The 23,153-nt window shown below is 38.1% G+C and overlaps 1 protein-coding gene across 1 annotated transcript in view; it reads left to right on the top strand.

The window, feature by feature from the left end:
* LOC132378818 (fibrillin-1-like) overlaps positions 1-23,153 on the top strand; it is a 377,797-nt gene that overhangs the window by 20,481 nt on the left and 334,163 nt on the right. Inside the window, exon 5 of the mRNA XM_059946042.1 lies at positions 3,724-3,819. Coding sequence (XP_059802025.1) covers positions 3,724-3,819 — 96 coding nt within the window. The remainder of the gene's footprint in view (positions 1-3,723; positions 3,820-23,153) is intronic.

The following is a 23,153-nucleotide window of genomic DNA, read 5'->3' on the forward strand; positions in this document are numbered from 1 at the left end:
TTCATTGCTTCCCTACTATAAATTTATCATCAACTTTGTATCTAAAAAAAACTGAACCTGCTTTTTCACGAAATCACAAAAATCTTGACGTTTTAATAATATTGAATTAAATCTCCATCTGTAAATCGATTCCTCTTTATCCATCATTGTCAAGGGGGAATGATCTGACAATATTCTTGCTTTATATTCCATATTTTTCCACTCTGTCTTGAATATTCGTTGATAATAGGAAAAAATCTATCCTTGAATAAGTTTTATGTCTATTTGAATAAAATGAGTAATCTCTTTCTTTTGGATTAATTCTCCATATATCAATCAAATTTAAATCTTTCATCAATGATAAAGTTAATTTTGCTACTTTTGATTTTGTAACAACCTTTGTTGATCTATCTAAAACTGGGTCTAGACAAAAATTAACATCTCCGCCTATTAATATTTTGTCATGTGCGTCAGCCAAATTCAAAAAGGCTGCTTGTATAAATTTTACATCATTTTCATTTGGTGCATAAATATTCATAAGAGTCCATAATTCTGAAAAAATTTGACAATGTATAATTACATATCTCCCCACAGAATCAATCAATACATTTTGTATTTTAATTGGTAAAGTTTTATCAACCAAAATTGCAACTCCCCTCGCCTTTGAATTAAATGAAGCTGCAATAACATTTCCAACCCAATCTCTCTTTAATTTCTGATGTTCTATCTCTGTTAAGTGCGTTTCTTGTAAAAAAAAGCTATATCTATTTTCATTTTCTTAATTGTATGTTAAAATTCTTTTACTTTTCACTAGTCCATTAAGCCCATTAACATTAAAACTTAAAAAATTCAGTAAATTAGTCATTATCTTTAACAGGGTTACTCCAATCTATGGTAATACCTAACCTTTCAACTTTCGTAGTACCTTGGGGAATCTTTTTAAAATTCTCCATGTTGCTATGTGTGTCTCCCCCCCCCCCCCCCACCACCAAATGTCCAGGCAGAGAAAGAAAGACAAAAGAGAAATAGATTATAAAGAAAAAAATAACGAAATACCACCCCTACCAAAGTTGTAAATTAAAAGAAAAGCACAACATTACCCCCCTCCGTTGTACGGGTCATGGCAATTGCCATGATTACACATGTGAGTCCCGTAGCAATCGATCCGAAGTTCCCCCAGCTCCCCCGTAACATAAAAAAGTATATACAAGAAAGGAAAAATTATATCACTACTCTCGATTAATATTTCTCAAAATTTTACCTTTCTCCCCCTGTATCATATAATTAAGAATATATTTAAATATTCTTCTGTCCTTAAACATCCATCAATTCCATTCACTGTCCCTGTCTTCATCTTTAATCCATTTCACTTTTAAATCTTTAGCTGTAGTTAACGAATATTTGGGAGTTCTTGTGCAAATTCTTCCACATCCTGATAATCAGTAAAAAAAAATCTTTTTCCGTTATCCAAAAAAATTATCAGGGTTGCCGGGTGGCGCAATATAAATTTATAACCTTTTAACCATAAAACTTTTTTCGCTGAGTTAAATTCCTCCTTTCTCTTCAAAAGGTCATAACTTATATCAGGATAGAAAAGAACTATTTTCCCATCATCAATGGCCCGTTTCTCTTTCTGGCAAGTTGAGCAGCTGCCTTCAGGATCTTTTCTTTATCTTGATATCTTAAGCATTTTATCAAGATTGATCGTGGGTTTTGATCAACTTGAGGTCTAAGGCTTTGTGAGCCCTTTCAATTTCAATTAACTGGGTTCCTTCTTCCATTTCCAAAATTTCCAGAATCCATTTTTGAAAAAAATTTATTGGATCCTCTCCCTCTATACCTTCTTTAAGTCCAACAATCTTAATATTATTTCATCTGCTAAAATTTTCAAGTACATCCACTTTTTCCAACAACCGTTTTCTTTCTGATGTCCAGGCAGAAATATTATCTTCCATTTTATTCACTCTATCAATGGTGTCTCCGGTTGTTTCTTCCAAGTTTTTAATTTTCTTTTCCATTTTGTCCTGTCTTTTCATCATTTTATCAAACATAATCTTCATATTGTTAATATCTTTTTTATTTCTTTTAATGCTTTTAATTCATGCATTATTTGCACCAAAAATTTTTGATGTCTCCAGTATCACCTCCAACCTCTTCCTGTTGCACTTCTTTGTTTGTCTCTTCATCTTCATCTGATTTATCCAGAGAACCTGGTTCCACCTCACCTTCACTTTCACTTTCAGTTCCGATCATAGCTGGGATTTGTAGTTTGGGTTGCTCGTGTATGCGCATGCCCCTTCCATCATACATGCACAATTCCTGTTGCTCTTGTTTTTTGGAAACAGTTGATGTTGCCGCAGTTTCCTGTTCTGTATTGCTGGAGGTAAATTGCACTTGAGCCCAAGGCTTTTTCATGGCGGCCGGCTTTGATTCTTTTCCAACTGGTGTTGTCTTCAAAGTAGTAGTTTTCTTCTGCTTCTGTTTAGGAGGCATATCTTAAGACAACCCTGAGTAGTTTATAAGTAATTTTTAAAAGGTATTTACTAACTTTTCTTCACTTAAACATTACTGTTTTTTTACGGGAGAGCTGGATTTCCACGTCTCGATCCTACGTCATCACGTGACATCTCCCCTCTATCTCTCTCTTGTAAGCCTTCTCATCAACTGAAATCCTTCGATTGTCATTAAGCAAGTTTATGGATATAATGTAAGTGACTAGGTGATGACTTTTTGGCATAATTTTTATGTTTGGGTTTATTTTGACAAATATGCTAAACATGTTCAATCCCTCCATATATAGTATGGTTTAGGCATAAAACCTATTAAACTGTGAACGCTTAAGCATTTTTTTGCACTTTTAATTTTTAACTATTACTTTCCTGAATGAACTGGAATGTTAGTGCATCATATGCTGAAATTGTTGATGTGACCAATTTATGAAAAATTGTCTTGTATAGTCTTGATATCCTTGTTCCATAATTAAGATTCTTGCATAACTTCTGGTATTCGTTGCAAATTCTGAGTTCTTTTGTTCAAGCATCCTGCCCACACTTCGATTTTTTAACATCTTGACAGTTTTTAGCTTTGTGCCTATCTTTGAATATCATACCAAAGGTGTGAGTCAACTTGCAATGAGGCCGTTTTTAAAAGGCTGTTTGCTGAGACCTCTTCAAGTGCAATTAGTGAATAATTTTGTAGAATTTGTAGATTATCCATTACATGAAGCAATTTTGTACCTTGACCTACAGATATTTGTATTCATGACAACTTGTGTGATATCTGTTTACCTGCTAAATTATGAATTTGAATGATCAGGTCACATCAGTTTTCTTCCATTTTAGCAAGATAACATTTCTAATGCAAATGAGCCAAAAATGAGTAATTTCAATTGACTTGCTTTCTAAGTATAAATGGAAAAAGAGAGCTGTTATATTATTAAGAGGACAATCTCAGGTTAATATAGATTGTATTGCATAGCTAATGATCAAAAATTATAATCCTAGATATTAAATAGTGCTTTGAATTATTTTTGCTGATCTATATATTTGTAAAACCAATTAAAGCTGCACTTTATCAGAAAATACAAGGCTATTTATACTTTGCTTCCTTAATTAAACATGAAATTTTGAACTGCAAATGACAGCTTTAACACTGAAAAATACTAATTGCTTAAGTATGCAAACACTAATTTGTTTGTAAGATAGCAGATTTTAAATAATCATGTTAATTAAAAATATTTTTCAGCTGTCTGTGAGAATGGGTGTTTGAATAATGGAAGATGTGTTGCTCCCAATCGTTGTGCTTGTACATATGGATTTACAGGAGCACAGTGCGAAAGAGGTAAAGCATTTTCATGCATTAACCAAGGGTAAAATATTTAAAAGCATGTTAGTGTTTTTCCCATTTTATTTGCTATTGCCTTGTAATTATTTCTAACATTGGTTATGTTGGTTTCTATTATTTAATTAGAATTGTGGTTTATGTTTGTGCTGATTATAGTGCCAAAAGAATATTACAAAAGTAGAGGGAATACAGATGAAAGCCTACAGGATGGAGGGATTAGGCTATGAGTAAATAATTATGCATATTTGAATAATGTTGTGGTGTGATGCAGTGCTCTTCCTATTTTACCTTTTTTTGGGAGCTGATGAATATATATTAACTGTTCACTGTAATCAATAAATTCAATTGTCAAAACATGACTAGGATGACAAGTAGTAAATGAAGTGATTTTCTTTTTATAGAATCTAATGGTGCTAATAGAAAACATTTAGCTGTAGTTCTGAAAGATCAATACAGTTCAGTCCCATGATCCTCCTTTCCCCATGTTCTGGATATTTTAAGTTGCATTCCTATGGAATCTTAATGCAACCTTTGCGGGTGTATTGAAGATATTAGCAACCTTTTGTGCCAAGATGCTTTTGTTGATTATTTTACATTGTAATTTCTGGTTGCTGATGCATGCCATATTAAATCTAGCAAGTTGAAAGAAAATATCAAGACGTACTAATTCTTGACCTGCTTTTAAGAGAACATTTCCATCTTCTTGAGACTTCACATAATTAAAATCCTTTATCCCTGACAATAGCTTGATAAAATTCTTGTCTGCCCTCACATATGTTTTCGTAATGGTAGATCTGGGGATGGTCAGAGATGGGTAATTTTGAAATTGCCAAACATCTACTGAATCAAACTGGAATAGTCTTATCCATGAGCATAAGAATGATTTGACTGCATTTTCTATCTGTTTAACAAACTGCAATTTCAAAGGTTGTATAGGTTAGGACTTTATTCCCTATAGTGTAGAGAAATGAGGGGAAATTTAATAGAGATATACAAAATTATGAGGAGTATAGATAGGGTAAATGCAAGCAGGCTTTTCTCACTGAGATTAGGTGAGATTAAAACCAGAGGTTATGGTTTAAGGGTGAAAAGTGAAATGTTTAAGGGGAACAAAAGCGGGGGTCTATTTTCACTTGGTGGTTGGTGAGAGTATGGATTGAGCTGCCAGCGGAAGTGGTAGATGCAGGTTTGATTTCAGTATTTAAGAGAAATTTGGAAAGGTACAGTACATGGATGGGAGGGATATAGAGTCCCGGCCGCATGTTGATGGGACTGAGCGGGTTAATAGCTCAGCATGGACTAGATGGGCTGAAGGACCTGTTTCTGTGTTGTAGTGTTCTATAACTCTATGAAAGTCCTTCCTTTTTAACAACTGCTCCTGTTTATGATGTGGATTGATAAAAGAATCCCTAGAAGTCGGGATCCTAATAGTGATTTCAGATGCCATCCCTGAAGTAATGTGTTTTGATATAAAATAGCATTTACATCCTTGTTTTCATACATAAATAACTAGGGTGTTTCAAGTGTTTACTTTGCAAGAATTGTGATAAAATTTTAATTGAAGTGTGCGATTCACATACACTTTATGAGACACTTTGTCCTGAGACAGTAAACCAGGGAAGCTGCATCAGCTGGTTACAAAGTTAAATCCTCTATTTGGTTCAAAGGATGTAGCTTTTATGGTAAAGAGGAATTGTTGGTTAAATGCCATTTCATTTGTTGTTTACTTACGAGTCATCTGGAGATTTTTAAACACACTTCACATCAGATCTGTATTCAGTAGTATCAATGTACAGCTGCCCATAAGAATTCTGCTGGCATTTATACAAACTGACTAAAGTAACTAATGTGTTTGCAGAACTAATTTGCTCTACATCTCATTGTATTGAAGATTTGTGTAAATAAACAGAGTAATTCAACACATTGTTTCCAGACAACTTTTGTTGACCGTAGTGGAAAGTGTACAATGTTGTTAATATGTGAAAGTGCACTGATCTTCCTATGAGCTGGTATTCAGAGGCAGAATGAATTTGATTTTAAATGAATTTTGCACAATTATCAGGTTTAATGCTGTGGCCTGGCAGCAGTACAATTAACGGTGCATCAGCAAAAGTATGAAAGAGTAGCCAGTGATGTCAAATGAAGACTATATTGTGTTCTACATTAGTGATCATGTCTTTTTGCCTGGCATACCTTGCAGAATTAAGTCATTAATACTAGTGTTGACAATGTTGTGTTCCAGCTTCAGAAATATGAGAAACATGGAAGAAATTGTATATTGTCAAGATTCTCGTATGTTACAAGTGTGGCCTTCTTATAGCTCACTGTCATATTCTCTATTTTTCTATGTGCAATCTTGTGGCCCAGGATAATTAAGGATAACTCATTAACAGTGTGTGATTGGTTAGAAGGTTAAGTGTTTAGGTTACATTTCTGGGACTTGGGTTTTAATTTCAAATTGATGGTGGGGAAAGAAAAAAAGGAGTTAAGTTCCTGTTGAGCGTTAGATACTTGTTTTATGTATACATTTTGATAAAGAATTTTAAAGTATTTTAATGTTATAAAACATATACTATATAATATAAATTTGTAATACTGATGACAAACTGCTTTAGCAGTTATCCAAGTATAGTGAGGTTTTAAAATCTGCAGTTTTCTTATCACAATTTGTACAATGAACATAGTGATTGAAGCATCACAAGTTAAGTGGCTTATGTCAGATAAATTTTCAGTAATTTATTGAAAACATTAGATTTGTTCATAATTAATACAACTATCCTCTCTTCAGAGTTGAAGGATTAAACAATCATATATCCTGAATCTTTATCTCAAAGTTTACTCTTAATTCTCAGTACCTAAAATCAGCTAAAGAATATCTTAAAGAAGTACACAATCTGGGCTTAAACTGCAATGCAATTATTCATTGAAAATGCTTTTATGGTATTTTATGGTATTTTTATGGTACTACAGCAGAAATTTGCCACCTGCTTCTTGGCAGACTGCAATCAGACAGCTGTTCCTTCAGTATGTATCTACTCTGTTCCTTAGTATTTGCCAGAACTTGCAATGCACTTTACGAGTCAATTATGTTTATGTTGGTTATTTGACACAGTCACAACAAATAGCAAATACATAGCAAATAGAGGTTGTGTGTAGTTAGAATTCTTAAGCAGTTTGAGGGCAACCAGAAAGTACTGGACTACTGACCAAATGACACATGATGTTTGGGAACGCCTATTGCTTCTCATGCACACTATTCAGCTTGTTCCATGTTCTCAACCTTGTTATCTACTATGTATATTAGCATAAGTTGCCTCTGTAGGGTGTGGCAAAGCTCATGATAATGGCTACTTTGAGAGATTCCAAGCATTTTGTGACATTAAAAGTACCTTACAAATGGTGTGATTATTGGGATGCTCACAGTGTTAGCAGAATATCTTCCAGTACGTTAAATGATTTGTGATCTTAGAAAGGTTGCTCTTCTGTGTCATTGTTTAATTTGGATTACAGTAAATCACCTGAACAGTATTTGCTATGTGTATGGTGGACACTTTCTCTGGCCTTGTAGTTTTCACATTTGACTACCTGAAAGAGGCAATGCATAGGAAATACCTCATTTCTGAAGTATTGTTCCTAATAGCTTGAAGTCATTTTGTGGCTATATATGTGGAAATTGGGCCTGGGAAAACTCTACCAAGTAAAATATGTGAATTGGTAATTGTCTGAGGCTATCTGTTCATTAAAATGCTGTGTAGTTTTGCCATCTTGCATTCTTATTCTGCATTCAATTACATTGAATAATGGTACTTAATGTAGTTAATCATATTATACTAGGGGTGTTGCAATGACTATCAGGGTCAAACAATTTATTTTTGATGTTTAATCAATTTTTAAGTAGATAGGCGCGGTTCTTCAAGTTTTAATTATATTTAGATGAATCGTTTCTCTAGCTAGTGGTATTGTAAATAACTACCAGTGAGGTAAACACGAAGTGCACTGCAGATGCTGTAGTCAAAGCAACACGTACAACAAGCTGGAGGAACTCAGCAGATCGGACAACATCTGTGGAAATGTGCAGTCAATGTTTTGTGCCAAGACCCTTCATCAGGACTGAAGAGGGAGGGGGTAGGGGCCCTATAAAGAAGATGGGGGAAGTTGGGAAGGAGGAGGCTGGTAGGTGCTAGGTAAAAAAAAAATCAGGGAAGATCAAGGGGTAGGGGAGGGGATAGGTAGGAAAGGTGAAGAAGGAATGTAAGAGGAAAGCACTGTGTAGTAGAAGAAGGCAGAATCATGAGAGAGGTGATAGACGGCTGGAGGAGGAGGCAGAGTGAAACTGGGATGGGAGAGGGAGGGAATTACCGGAAATTGGAGAATTCAATGTTCATGCTATCCCCTCCCTGCTTCCCCTCCCCCACCCCTTGATCTTTCGTCAGGTTTTTCACCTGGCATCTACCAGCCTTCTTCCCACCTTCCCCCACCTTCTTTATAGGGCCCCTGCCCCCTCCCTCTTCAGTCCTGATGAAGGGTCTCGGCCCGAAACATTGACTGCTGGTTTCCACAGATGTTGTCCGACCTGCTGAGTTCCTCCAGCTTGTTGTACGTGTTACCAGTGAGATGCTCTTTGCATCTTAATGTGTTCCTGTCTTTCACACTGCAGAATGAATTATCTGGCGACCTAATGTTACAGTACTTCTGAAGTTCTGGAGGTGTAGAATAATTATGTACCTTGACACTATGGCCATTCTACACTTATTACAGTGGAAGAAGATGTATTTTGCCCTCAGCTAGGACTTGTAGCACAACCCCATTTTAAAGGCTTACCAACCTGGGTTGAAAATTCAAGTATAAGTGTTTTTTATTCAATACTTTAAGTGTACTAGTTTTATTATTTTAAAAAAATCCTTTCAAACATCAGAAACATTTAAAAGCAGTTTGCTGGAATCTGTTTTAAAGATGTCAAAAGACCATTGGAATGGTGACCTACTGTTTGATAGACACTGCTTGCAGATTACTTTGCTTCATGGGACAACTGTGGCAACAAAGCCAGGAGTTTGGACCTGTGGGGATGCATATGGTTACTGTGGCCACTGGGGGGGGGGGGGGGTCGGTCAAAATCTGGAGCATGGGTCAAATTGAGCAGTATTTGGTCTGTTTTTTTTTTAAAAATGCTTCTCACTTTATTCTCCTTTCTGCTTGGCTCTGTGCCCTAGTTAACATTGAATTTGTTTCTAGTTGAGCCGTCTTGGTTTTTAATTGATAAGTTCTAGGAAATTTTTGAAAATCTTTTTAAAATGAGTATATTCTTTAAATCTGCAGTGTCTTTTACTCCTGTAGCCTTTGTTTCTCTAGATGCTCCCCACAAGGCAGTGGGGCTATTAACCATTAGCTGGGGATCTGGTTCATGAGCACAAGGGCATGTCCACACACCGGTGTTTCTGCATGCTATGTGTGCAGGGGCCAGACCTCCTCTCCCCCACCCCCCTCCCCCCGCAGTTCAGCTTCTGTGTGTCATCAGTGAGGAGACAGTACACAAGGCCAGCTATTGTAGAGACCAGGTACTGGTAGGGAGAGACTTGCACATTTAGCTCTCCTTTTCACGAGACTTCCAGCCAGCAGTGGAAGCTGAAAGTGAGAGCGACAAGCACTACCACTATATTAACACACAAGATGCATCACAACAACCATTTTGATGCTGTGATGCATGGTGAGAATAAAAGTGAGGGCAATGGCTGGTATGGAAGTTTTGCAATTTCTTTTAGTAACTTTGCTTTAAAATTCTGGGAGCATTCAAAGTTGTGGGCTAATTTGATTCTGCAAGCTGCATGGTTGCTTGATTTAAAATATATTTACACTGGTTAATCAAAAATATATTTGTTGGACCCTTGCCACTTAGACACATTTTAAAGTAGTACAGTTGCCTTTTACTTGCTCAAGGTAACATAAAAGCAACTCCATGAATAATCCCAAAAATTCAAATGGGACTATGGAAAAATTAAAGGTCATTCAGTTTAATCATGGGTGATCTTCTGTCTCTGTCATATTCCAGCTCCTCCCAAATCTCTTGATGCCTTTGTGCTTGGAAGTCTGTGTACATCAAATTTATTCAGGTACTTGAGGTTCACAGCTTCCTTTGCTAGGGAATTCCAGGTAAAGTGATAATGTAAAGAATAAGGCTAAGTACATTCAGAACATTAAAAATACATAAATCATTGCCTTGAACATTAGTTAAGTACTTGGGAATATTTATTTCATTGTTTTTCATGTTTCTGACATTTGTCTGGATCTTGGCATAACTTTTCATTCAAGGTTACAATATCTGCATAATTGGGTAGTGCGGTCAGCACAGTTGGAAGGGATCTTGTCAAGAAACAACTCTGCATCACAATTTCACCTTCAACTCTCAGACTAACTTGCTTTTCGTATTTCCTCTGCAGCTTCATGCTTTTAGAGGGATACTTATACCCTTGCAGCTTGTGCCCTCTGATCCTCAGTTCATATTAAATCTGATGCTTCTACTGACTTTACAGTGGCCTTTCAGAAAATTGTGAGCTATTTATCATGGATGTCTATGTAGTATTGTTGATAACCTATAAGGAATTAAACCAGATGATATGATTTCAGGGATCTGAACTCCTATCTCAAAACATGAAATTGGAGGAGGAATAAGACACCTTGCATTTTGAGCCTGTTCTGCAATCCATTAAGGTCATTGCTGATGTACCTCAGCACCCTTTCCTAGCACCACCTCCACATCAACTGATTCACTCAGTATCCAGAAATCTAACAATCTCTGTTTTAAATAAACCTGATGTAAAATCTGGCACTGCCGTCTGGCACCAAGAGTTCCAATGGTTTGCTGTCATCCAAGTGAAGAAATTTTCCTTGTCTCAGTCCTAAATGCCCCATGCTTTATTCTCAAATGCCACTGGTCCTACAATTCATATTCAGAGGTAATATCATCTTGGCATCTAGCTCCTCAAGATCTTTAACAGCATAGAGTATTAATGTGATTTCCTGTAAACTCTCTAGAGTACGTTCCCAATCTATTTGTTGTCTCGTGGAACAAACCTGATGGCCCTGGATCCAGTCCAGTGAATCTTCGTTACATTTCCTTTTTGCAAGTATGTTCTTAGGCAAACTGCAGGAAATACTACAGGTGCAGTCTCACTAAGGCCCTATACATTTGTAACAAGACTTCCTTACTCCTGTATCTAAACCTTTTTGTAATAAATCCTAACATACTGTTTGTTGCTTTAGTTGTCTGCTGTGCCTTTATGTTGGCCTTTGAAAATGTGTGTTTGGGCACATCTTGCACAGTAGCATGTTGGTAGTGCTATTGCTTCGTAGCTCCAGTGACAGGCTCAAGCTTGATTTTTAGTGCTGTTAATGTAATTTCACATTTTCCTTAGAATCGGGTAACTACTATATCAAAAGCATTAGCCACTGTAAATTGCTTGTAGATGACTAGTATAATCTCTAGTGTGGGGGGGGGGTGGGGAAGGAAATGGGTGAATGATGGATGACATTTACTTGATGGGCAAATAGTCTGTTCCAATCCTGTATGAGTCAGGTCCCTTTGAATGTCATTTATACTCTATTTCTGACAAAACAAATACAGGATCTAGTAAGAAAAAGTCATATGCTGCTGGTCTGAGGAAATGTGAGTTTCTGCATGACTGCTTTGATTTGGTAGACTGGTCCAGCCTCATCTGCTAGCCTTGAGTAGTATGTCAGCACCATCATGAAGTTTATCAGTAAATGTTCTGAGTTCTGTGTACCAAATCTGGGTGTTGCCAATCAATAAACATGGATGAACTGGGAGATCCATTCCCTACTGAACCCTAGGCTTTCAGCATTCAACCTGGTGGCCCTGACCTTTACAAGAAACAAAGATACAATCTCTAAAGCTATCAGAGATGTTAGGAGACAGTACCAGTCCAAAATAAGGTCCCAGACCAACCTGTTAGTTGTGGCAAGACTTGCATGCAATAGCAGGTTACAAAGTGATGTTGGTCAGCTCCCAATGAGCTTAACGCCTTCTGTGCATGTTTTGAACAGAAGGGAATGGGTATGTCATCACCTGCCTGGACAGCTTCCAATGCATTGAACCTACAGTCATCATTGTGGATGTAAGGTCAGTCTTCGGAGAGTGAATCAGCAGGAAGCATCAAGCACAGATACATTCCTGACATTGTTTTTTGATCTTGTGTAGATCGGCTGGTCAGTATTTGCAGACATGTTCAACCTCCCTGCTTCACAGTACCTAAGTAAAATAAGATAGCCTTAACAACTATCATCCAGATGCTTTGACGTACACCATCATGAAGTGCTTGGAGAGGCTGGTCATTTCACACATTAACTGTAGGCTTCCAGATAAGCTCGGCCCACTGCAATTCACCTATTGCTGAAACAGGTTGATGCCACCTTCCAGACACCACATTCTGGAGCATCATGATAGTAAAGGCACCTACATCAGACTATTTATTGACAATAGCTATGCTATTATTCCAAGCAAACTCATCACCAAACTCTGGACCATGAGAGTTAATGCCAATCCTTCTGTAACTGGGTCCTTGACCAACAGACTAAAATCAGTAAGGATAGGCAATAACACCTCTCCCATAATTATTCTTAACACTGGTTTTTCATAACATTGAGTCCTCAGTCTTTGTACACTGATGACTGCATGTTCTACAGAGTCTGTCCTATCTCTAACTTAAAATTAGCCTACATAATCAGAAACCTCACCCACACTGGACAAACTCTCTTCCTTCAGGTAGAAGATAAAAAGCCTGAAAGCTTGTATCACCGACTCAAGGATAGCTGCTTCTTCACTGTTATAAGTAAATGGTTCTCTAATATGATAAAATGGTCACTTCCAATCTACCTCCCAATGATCTTGCAGCTTATTGTTTACTCATGTTACACTTGCTCTGTACCTGTCATACTTTATTCTGCATTGTTATTGTTCTACTTCAATGCACTAGTAATGATTGGATCTGTATGCACAGTAAACATGACAAGATTTTCACTATCTCAGTATGTGTGACAATAATAAACAATTCTAATTCCACTTGTTTTTTATGTAAGCTAAAGATGTCCTATTTTCTACATTATATTCCATCAACCATGCACTTACCTATTTGTTCAACTTGGCAAAATTTTAACTTATAGAGTGGTAACTGTGGAGGTAAATGTTTAAGGTAGTTGCCACTGAGATACTATCAAATATGTCATTAAGTCACAGCTGAGATCAAAGTCACTGTCACTGTTTCCTAGCCTTGTGATTAATCCAGGTAGCTGTGGTTAATATACACCATATCTGTTTGCCGCTCACCACAGCTCTGCCAGGATTATCGATACTCTATACTTAGAGGAAATTATTTGTGGTGGAATTTTGATACCACTACCTGCTTTTTGGCTTAATCAATTGCAGTTTGGGATCTATATTAGAATTTGGAGGTCTTTATGAATAGTGAGGTTTCCATCCAGTGCTAGAGATTTGGTCAGCTATGGGACACGCCACCTTGAAATCATTGCAAATTATCCTAGGAGTTCACATGACTGCTTTCTTGAGAAGTAGCAGTTACTTAATATAATTCTATGGTCACAGTACTTCAGTGCATGGATATTGGAGGCACCTGATTATCCCTTGCATACAGCCATTACAACAGAGTGCTAGTACAATGAAAGCCCAGCAATACTATGATCATTATAGACTATTAATACCCTTTAAATTTAAACCTCAGTAGTTGCCTTGCCCACTATCCTTTCCCACCTGCTTTATCTATTGCTTGTTATAGTGGTCAATTCTAACCAAGCCAAATTGCTGTTGTTGGTAATCCCCACAGATTTGTTGTATTTGTATGTCTCACTCTCAGCTCCAATAATGATTGTTCCAAAAGTCAATATGTATTCAATCCTTTATTAGCAATTAGCAAACATAAAATCTTGAAGTAATGAAACTTAAGCGTACCTAAGTGTAATTGAGTGGTCAACAAAAGACACCATTCCTGAAGATCTCTCTGATGAGAAATGTTCCCTTTGTAGACAGGTATGTGTTCCTGTGTATAGATATTCACTACCTAAGCCAGCCACTTCCAATCTTGAAATGACATAGCTACTCACAACCTTCTCTTGACCCATCATGTGTAAGACACTGCATTTTTCTTTTCCTGTCAGGATGTGCTTGTTCATGAAGCTCACTGTACAGAACACTACTGTACTTTCCTGATCTAGTAAAGCATAAGTAATCATTGTCTTGTTACTTTTCCTGGTCTTTACCTGAACTGGAATTATAGAAAGCTTACAATCATATCACCAGTCCCTGTAAGGCCATTAGATACCAAGGTATTATTTGCTACTTTGTGTTTGATTCCTCCGTGGTTTGTTGCAAATCTGCACTCTTTGCATCATTCCTGGGCTCAGTTGTAGTTTCACTTTTCAGCATAGCCACAGTGGCAAAGCTGCTTCCCTTAACTTGAAAATTAATTTGTGATCCAGTTTTGTTTGCACCTTGTATTGCATACTTTCCCAAGCATGGGGTATGTAGCAATTTTTACTTGCTTTTTAATAAATCAACCATGTCAGTGAAAGTTGTTCTGGCTTTTGCTCCTGGTTTCTCCAAAGCTGTTCCATCTTTTCTTCCAATGCGTGATTATCCCTCAATATTTGTTGCCTCGCACATAACTCAGCTAAATCAACCTTTGTTCTAATGCAATATCTGATGTACGGGACACTCTGCTAGCAATAGAACCTGCTGCACATACATCAGACATACTGTGTTCAAGGTGTATGTCATCCTGGAAATCATCAGCTTTATATGTAGTCACAGCATGCTCTGTACCTCTATAAATATGTTCATTTCGTTCGGTATCTCGACCTTCAACCACAGGTTAGCTTCAACCTTTGTTCAGCCTCTGCTGTGACTGTATTAATAAGTGTATCAATGTTTACATAATTTTCAGTTTGTTTACCTTGCTCAGAAATGGGCATTAAAGATGACAGCAAGTTATGTTGTTTAGCAACATCTTCATGAAGATTTAAATCATCCAAATGAGATTGCACTCATGAAACATCTTGTTGCTTTATTTGTAAAAAGCTTCTAATTAACAATATTAAATCTTTAATCGTATTAATTTTACTGTTGACCTTTTGAACATTGTCAATTCTAATTATGAAAGCTTTCCCAGTAAACTTAGTCCTGACTTCAAGGTCACTGCTTCCAGCTTGACTAATGTTGTTGTCCAAGTTGCAAACCAGACAAAGCAATGGCATTCACTTCAGCATTTCAACAGAAGCATTGAACTCTCAGGCAAACTCTACTGTACAGATTACAGTCCCTAATAAGATAGACTATTCAAAACTATGCTCTAAATCCAAACACACAGTACAAATCAACGAAAGGTCATTACTTGCCACTGTCATGGTTACTTGAAATGACCTGGAGACACAGACAATTCTTCAAGAAAATTAAACCTTTATTTGCAAACAAAGGCTGAAGCAATCAATGAATTTGTCACCGAAAGCCCGCCGAGCTCCGGTGTACGGCATTCTTTATAGTAATTTCTTATCTCAGTCACATTTCGGGTTCATCGCCATATCCAATTGAGTTTTAATTGCATGTCATCTATATATGAATTAATTAATCGCTTTTGCCTAGCCCGCGGTGCGCCACCATTATGTTTCACCCATTCGCATTGGGACCTTATTCTTTGCCAAGATTATGTTTTCCAGATATCCTCCCTCACATTACATTCCTGCTCGCAGCATCCTGTCCGCCACCGTTATCTCGTACTAAACAAAGGCTGAGTGTAATACATGGGATACATCTCAGCTAATAGTGCTGCAGAACAACAAGTGTTCTGTAAGTGCCATAATATGCAGCTAAAAGAGTACAAAGTATCTAGTGAAAACAACACATAACAAAATGTGTCTAGAAAATAATACATATTAATATTCAGTACCTAGAAGTGATTACATAGTATAGTAAATGGCTAATACATAGTGATTATATTTCAGGTATATATAGTGGTTATGAGTGGTTATGTCAGAAATATTTCTCGATACCACAAGCTGCTCCAGGTTGCAGTGCTTCTGATTTCGCAGACACATTCGAATGTTAATGTTCATTTGGTGTAACTATTGAAAACTTTAGTTGACAGAATATAGTGGTTAATTCTAACCAAGCCAAATTACTGCTGCTGATAACCTCCATGGATTTGTTATACTTGTATGATATGCCCTCAGTTCCAGTAATTGTTCCAAAAGTGGAAAATATGTATTCAATCCTTTAGTAATTAGCAAATATGCCATCTTGAAGCAATGAAATTTAAGTGTACCCAAGTGTAATTGAGCATAATTGAGTAGTCAATAAAGTATTCGATATCTGTCAATCCCCAGCTGCAAACTGCCATGAACAAAGCAGGAAGGCGTAACTTATTCCCTTTGGTTTTACCACACTCCCACTCGCCCAACACAGAATACATTGCAGATAGAGAACAGATGCACAACTCCTACACTTATTGCACACACCAGAAAATTGCGCAATAGAAATTATTGGAGAAGATTCTAAAGGATAGAATTTACTCGTATCTGGAAAGGTATGGGCCCAGGATAGTTAGCATAACATTGTGCAGAGTAGGTCATGTCTTACAAACTTTATTGAACTACATGGATTTTAGTCAAACAGCATCCATTGTGGTAGGCTAATCCGGAAGACTAAGGTGCTTTGGGATTCATATGCCTCGAACAACATCCAAGATGGCAGCATGTACAGTTGCAGATCTCCAGTCCAACTAAACTTTTTCTTAATTAAATGGTACAGCCAACAGGAGCTCTTTAGGATGCATACTGAGTGCATGCAGTTCACCTAATTTGAACGTTTAGAACATCTGCCATTTGAGATAACGAGAATGCTACCAACCAAGCTTGTTACAACTCCACTGTGAGTTCAGACACTAGCTGGAAGATGCTGTCATCGGCACTATGAGAAAAGGCAAGAGCACGGCAAGAGAGCCGGTATACACACCAGACTAAAAGGCTTACCTTTCAAGCCCCTGCTCCTGAGTGTTGTTAAATGCATGGTGATTGCTAACAAAATAGACAGGATTTGACCAAGATTCACCTTGCAGAAGAACTTACTAGAGTGCTGTACTGTGATCTTCACAGAAATGTAGTTGGACGACGAGGTACTCGATGCAGCTATTGGGCTAGCAGGCTGAATGACCTTCTGAGTCTATAGAATGCTCGATTTTTTTTGGCAAGAAATCAGATGGTGGTTTATGTATTTATGTTAATGCCTGGTGTATTAATTCAGTCATCATTAAAAGTTCCTGCTATCCCAACCAGGAATACCTTAATAAAGTACAGGCCCTTTCATTTACTGAGAGAAATCACTGTTGTTTATATTTCAGCAACTTGTATACCTTCACAGGCCAATACCTAGTTAGCATTAGCTCAACTGCATAATGCTATTGTTAAACATTGGCTGATCACCCTGATGGTGCCTTTCATTGTAGCTGGCAATTTTAATCAGACTAATCTTAAAACCGTATGTGTGTGTGTGTGCATATATTTTGTAGTGGTTCAGTTTGTTTTTTGCATTTTGGTTGTCAATCTTACTTAGTGTAGTTTTTATTCTATTGTGTTTCTTTGTTATACTGTGAATGTCTACAAGAAAATAAATCGCAGTAGTATGTGGTGACGTGTACTTTGACAATAAATTTACTTTAACTTTGAATTCAATCAACCAATCTATCACTCTCTTGTACATTGCCTCATCACCATCTGAGATTCTGTCAACAACAGTTGTCATCTACAGATTTATATTGGTGTTCGAGCCATGCCAAGCCACACAGTCACAAGTATAGAGATGGTAGAGCAGCAGGATAAGCAAGCATTCTTGAGGTGTACCATTGTTGACTGTCAGCAAGGAGGAAGTATTATTTTAAATCCTCACTGACCATGGTCTTTTAATGAGCTGGTTGCAGATGGAGGGGTTAGAGGCCCCTGCTGTAAGTATATGGATTAGTACTGAGGATGAAGATATTGAATGTTGAGCTGTAATCAATAATCAGCAGCCTGATGTACATATTGTTGTTGTCCAAATGATTCAAGGCTGTGTTGAGAGCCAGTGAGATTGCATCTGGTGTAGACCAATTGTGGCAGTTGGCAAATTGTAGTAAGTCAGGTCCCTAGGTAGAGGTTAATTCTAGCCATGACCAACCTCTGAAAGCATTTCATTACAGTAGATGAGTGTTGAGGTAGCTCACCCTGCTCTTCTTGAGATTCGGTATGGTTGATGTCCTTGAACACTCCAGCCTGTTGTTTGGCACAGGTTTTCATTCCCTTGCCAGGTACACCATTGGGTCCTGAAGCCTTACAAAGTTTCACCCTCTTGAAAAATGTTCTGACATCGGCCTTTGAGACAGATATCACAGGGTTATCAGATGCAGCAGGGATTTGCACAGGTACAATATTCAAGCTGGTTGATAGTAAATAGACATTTGAGGATAAAAGGGACAAGAGAGGTTCTAAGAAAAAGGCAATTTAAGCTTCCAGAGGCTGCAAGATGATAAAACAATCAAAAGGTAGTAAGGATAGATGATAAATTGCAAATTGAGGGTGGCACAGCCAGTAGTTTCAAAGCTCAAAGTAAATTTATTTTCAAAACATAAATATCACCATATACTACCTTGAGATTCGTTTTCTTGTAGCCATTCACAAGTAATACAAACAATAGAATCAGTGAAAAACCACGCATAAGCACCCAATGTGCAAAAGACAACAAACTGGGCAAATACAAAAAGGAAAAACAAGCCCATAATAATAATAATAATAATAATAATAATAATAATAAATATTAAGTATTGAGAACAAATTGTGGAGTCCATGAAATTGTGGAATCAGTTCAGTGTTGGGGTAAGTGAAACTATCTACTCTGGTTCAGGAATATGATGGATGGTTGAGAGGCAATAACTGTTTCTGAACCTGGTGGGATCTAAGGCTCCTGGACCATCACCTTGATGGCATCAGTAAGAAGAGAGCATGACCTGGCTAGTGGAGTCCCTGATGATGGATGTTGCTTTCGTACAACACTCCATGTAGATGTGTGCAGTGGGGGGAAGGTTTTACCTGTGATTGACTGGACTGTAACCACCACTTTTTGTGGGATTTTCCACTCAAAGGCATTGATGCTTCCATACTAGGCTGTGATGCAGCCAGAAATTATACTCTCCAGCACACACCTATAGAAGTTTGTCAAAGGTTTGGATCTTTGCAAACTCCTAAGGTAGAGGCGCTACCATGCTTTCTTTATAATTACACTTGTGCTGGACCCAGGACAGCTCCTCTGAAATGATAACAGAGAAATTCCACCTCTGATCCCCTCAGCATGTACATAAATTGAAGCCAGGTCCAGAGTGTCTGTAGATGAGGAAGACTTACAGGAAAGGTATGGATTACTGATTGGGGAAAGTAACTTTTCTGAGTCTGGTGGGCCTGGCATGGATGGTACATGGCCTCCTCCCTAATGGTAATGGGAGAAATCAGGGTGGATGGGGTCCTTCATGTCACCTTTCTGTATATATACCTCTGATGGAGATTAGGTCGGTTCTAGTGATGCATTGGGCAATTTGGCAACCTATTATAGAGGCTTCCTATCTGCTGCAGTGCAGTTTCCGTACCGTGCAGTAATGTAACATGTTATGATGCTCTCTACTGTGCATCCTCAGAAGGTCATGAGCATTGATGTACATAGTCCAGCTCTCTTCAGCTTTCTCAGACAGTAGAGGTATTGGTGAGCTTTCTTGAGTCTGTAGCATGTGTAGAACTCTACAGAAGATATGAGATCAACTTAGAAATACTAAAACTAGGGCAATTTGAAATATTACAATTTGGTTGTTAAAGTCCATATTGCCGAAGGTAAATTAATGTGATCATCTAAGAACTTCTGTTATGTAAATGAGAGTCCTATGTTTCCTTTCCTGTTACAGGTCATATATCCCTTGTTTGTAATAATATTTAAATATTGAGGCAAGGATTTTGCCAGCAGCCTTTCAAAGGAAATGAATGGAATGTGGCTGAAACTGTAGAAAAGCTAGTTCCCAAGAGGTTAAAAAAATGCTACTGCAAAAAAAATTCACAGAGAATGTGTGAGCAATATTCAAATTTATCTAATTTTAAAATGGATAAGAAAGTAGTTTAAAGTATTGAAAGTGTTATGACAGCAAACATTATTGAATATGCTGTTAACAGTGTCAAACAATTTGAACTAAATCAGAATCGGGTTTAACATCACTGGCATAGGTCATGAAATTTGTTGTCTTTGCGGCAGCAGTTCAATAAAATACATAACGGAGAGAAAAAAGCGAATTATAGTGTGTGCGTGTGTGTGTATATTAATTAAATAAGTAGTTCAAAAATAAAAGTCTTTTTAAAAAAGTAGTGGGTAGTGTTCATGAGATGGATTCAATGTCCATTCAGAAATTAGGTGGCATAAGGGAAGAAGCTGTTCCTGAATCGTGAGTGTGTGCCTTCAGGCTCCTGCACCTGCTTCCTGAGAGTAGCATTGAGAACAGGGCATGTCCTGGGTTATAGGGGATCCTTAATGTTAGATGTCACTTTCTTAAGGCATTTCTCCTTGAAGACACCATGGAGGCTAGGGCCCATGATGGAGCTGACTAAGTTTACAATTCTCTGGAGCTTATTTTGTTCCTGTGCAGTAGCCCCACCCTATACCAGACGGAAATGTAGCCAGTTAAAATGCTCTCCAAACTACATCTGTAGAAATATGCTAGTCTTTTGTGACATACTAAACCTTGTCAAACTCTGAATGAAATATAGCTGCTGTCGTGCCTTTGCAGTTACAGCAATATGTTGGGCCCAGGATAGGTCTTCAGAAACATTGACTCTTCGGATCCCTCTGAAGACTGGTGTGTGTTCCCTCGTCTTACCCCTTCAGAAATCCACAATCAATTCTTTGGTCTTACAAGGCTGTTGCTGTGGCACCACTCAACTAACTGATACATCTCACTCCTATACGCTTTCTCGTCATCATCTAAAATTCTGTCAACAGTAGTTCTCGTCAGCAAATGAATAGATGGCATTTGAGCTGTGCTTAGTCACACAGTCATGGGTGTAGAGAGAGTAGAGAGCAATGGGCTAAACACACATCCCTGAGGTGCCCCAATTGTATTCGTCAAAGAGGTGGGGATGTTATTTCTGACCTGCACAGATTGTGGTCTTCCGGTTAGGAAGCAGAGGATCCAGTTGCAGAGAGAGGTACAGAGGCCCATGTTTTGGAGCTTTTTGATCATAACTGTAGGAATGATTGTGCTAAACACTGAGCTGTAGTCAATAAACAGCAGCCTGACATGGGTATTTGTATTGTCCAGGTTATCCAAAGCAAAGTGAAGAGCCAATAAGATCGCATCCACTGTAGACTTAATTGTGGTGATAGGCAGATTGCAGAGGGTCTAAGTTCTTGCTGAGATAGGTGTTAATTCTAGCTGTAGACAACCTCTCAGAGCACTTCATCACTGTAGAGGTAAGTGTTACTAGATGATGGTCATTAAGGCAGCTCACCCAACTCTTGAGCACTGGTACAATTGTTGCCCTTTTGAAACAGGTGGGAACTTCCAACTGTAGCACTGAGAGATTAAAAATGTTACTGAAAGCACCCGCTAGTTGGTTGGCACAGTTTTTTGAACCCTACTAGGTACTTCGTCGGGGCTTGTTGCCTTGCAAGAATTCACCCACTTGAAAGACAGTCTGATGTTGGCCTCCAAGACAGATCACATAGGGTCACCGTGCGCAGTAGGGATCCTCATAGCTATAGTTTTATTCCCCCTTTCAAAATATGTATAAAAGGCTTTGAGCTCATCTGGGAGTGGAGCATCACTGCTATTCATGATGTTAGGCTTTGCTTTGCAGGAAGTAATGACCTGAAAACCCTGCCAGAGTTAACGTGCATCTGATTCTGCCTCCAACCTCATTTGAAATTGTTCTTTTGCTGTTGAGATAGCCCTCCTAAGTCATACCTGGTTTTCTTGTATAGTTCTGGGTCTCCAGGCTTGAATACCACAGATCTAACCCTCAGCAGATTATGAAACTCCTGGTTCATCCACAGCTTTTGTTTCGGGTATGTAGAGTATGTTCTTGTAGGCTCACACTGATCCACACAGGTTTTAATGAAGCCACTGAAAGCTGTGGTGTACTCATTCAGACTGTAAGATAATCCCTGAATACAGTCCAGTCCACCGATTCAGAACAGCCCTGTAAATGTTCTTGAGCTCCCTCATACGTACATTATTGATCCTCATTACCTGCCCCTCCACCTATCTTTGTATCGTCTGCAAACTTTGCAACAAAGCTGCAATTCCATTATCCAAATCATTTGACATATAACGTAAAAAGAATTGGTCCCAACACAGATCCCTGTGGAACACCACTAGTCACCAGCAGCCAACCAGAAAAGACTCCCTTTATTCCCATTCTTTGCCTCTTGCCAATCAGTCACTGCTTTATCTATGTTAGAATTTTTACTGTTATACCATAGTCTCGTAGCTTGTTAGGCGGCCTCATGTGGCACCTTGTCAAAAGCCTTCTGAAACCCCAAGTACACGACATCAACCAATTCTCCTTTGCTTATTATTTCTTCGAAGAATTCCAACAGATTTGTCAGACAAGATTTCCTTTGAGGAAACCATGCTGACCGTGGCTTATTTTATCATGTGCCTCCAAGTACCCTGAAACCACATCTTTAACAATTGACTCCAACATCTTCCCAACCACTGAGGTCAGTCTAACATGCCTATAATTTCCTTTCTTCTGCCTCTCTCACTTCTTAAAGAGTGACATTTTCAATTTTCCAGAACCGTTCCAGAGTCTGGTGATTTCTTGAAAGATAATTACTAATGACTCCCACAATCTCTTCAGCCATCCTTTTCTGAACACTGGCCCAGGTGACTTATTAGCTTCAGACCTTTCAGTTTTCTAAGAACTTTCTCCCTAGTAATGGTAACTTCACATACTTCATGATCCCTGACACCTGGAACTTCCACCATACTGCTAGTGTCTTCCACAGTAAAGACTGACACAAAATGCTTATTCAGGTCATCATCCTTTTCCTTGTCCCCCGTTACTACCTCCCCAGCATCACTTTCTAGCGGTCCAATATTCACTTTCACCTGTCTTTTACACTTTATGTAGCCAAAGAAACTTTTGGTGTCCTCTTTAATATCATTGGCTAGCTTCGTATTCCATCTTTACCTTAATTACTTCCTCTTGGTCCCGGAGGAATGCTGTCTCATTCAGCTGTATCCGTATAT

This window comes from Hypanus sabinus, chromosome 21 (genome assembly GCF_030144855.1).
Source record: "Hypanus sabinus isolate sHypSab1 chromosome 21, sHypSab1.hap1, whole genome shotgun sequence".
NCBI classification, from domain to species: Eukaryota; Metazoa; Chordata; class Chondrichthyes; order Myliobatiformes; family Dasyatidae; genus Hypanus; species Hypanus sabinus.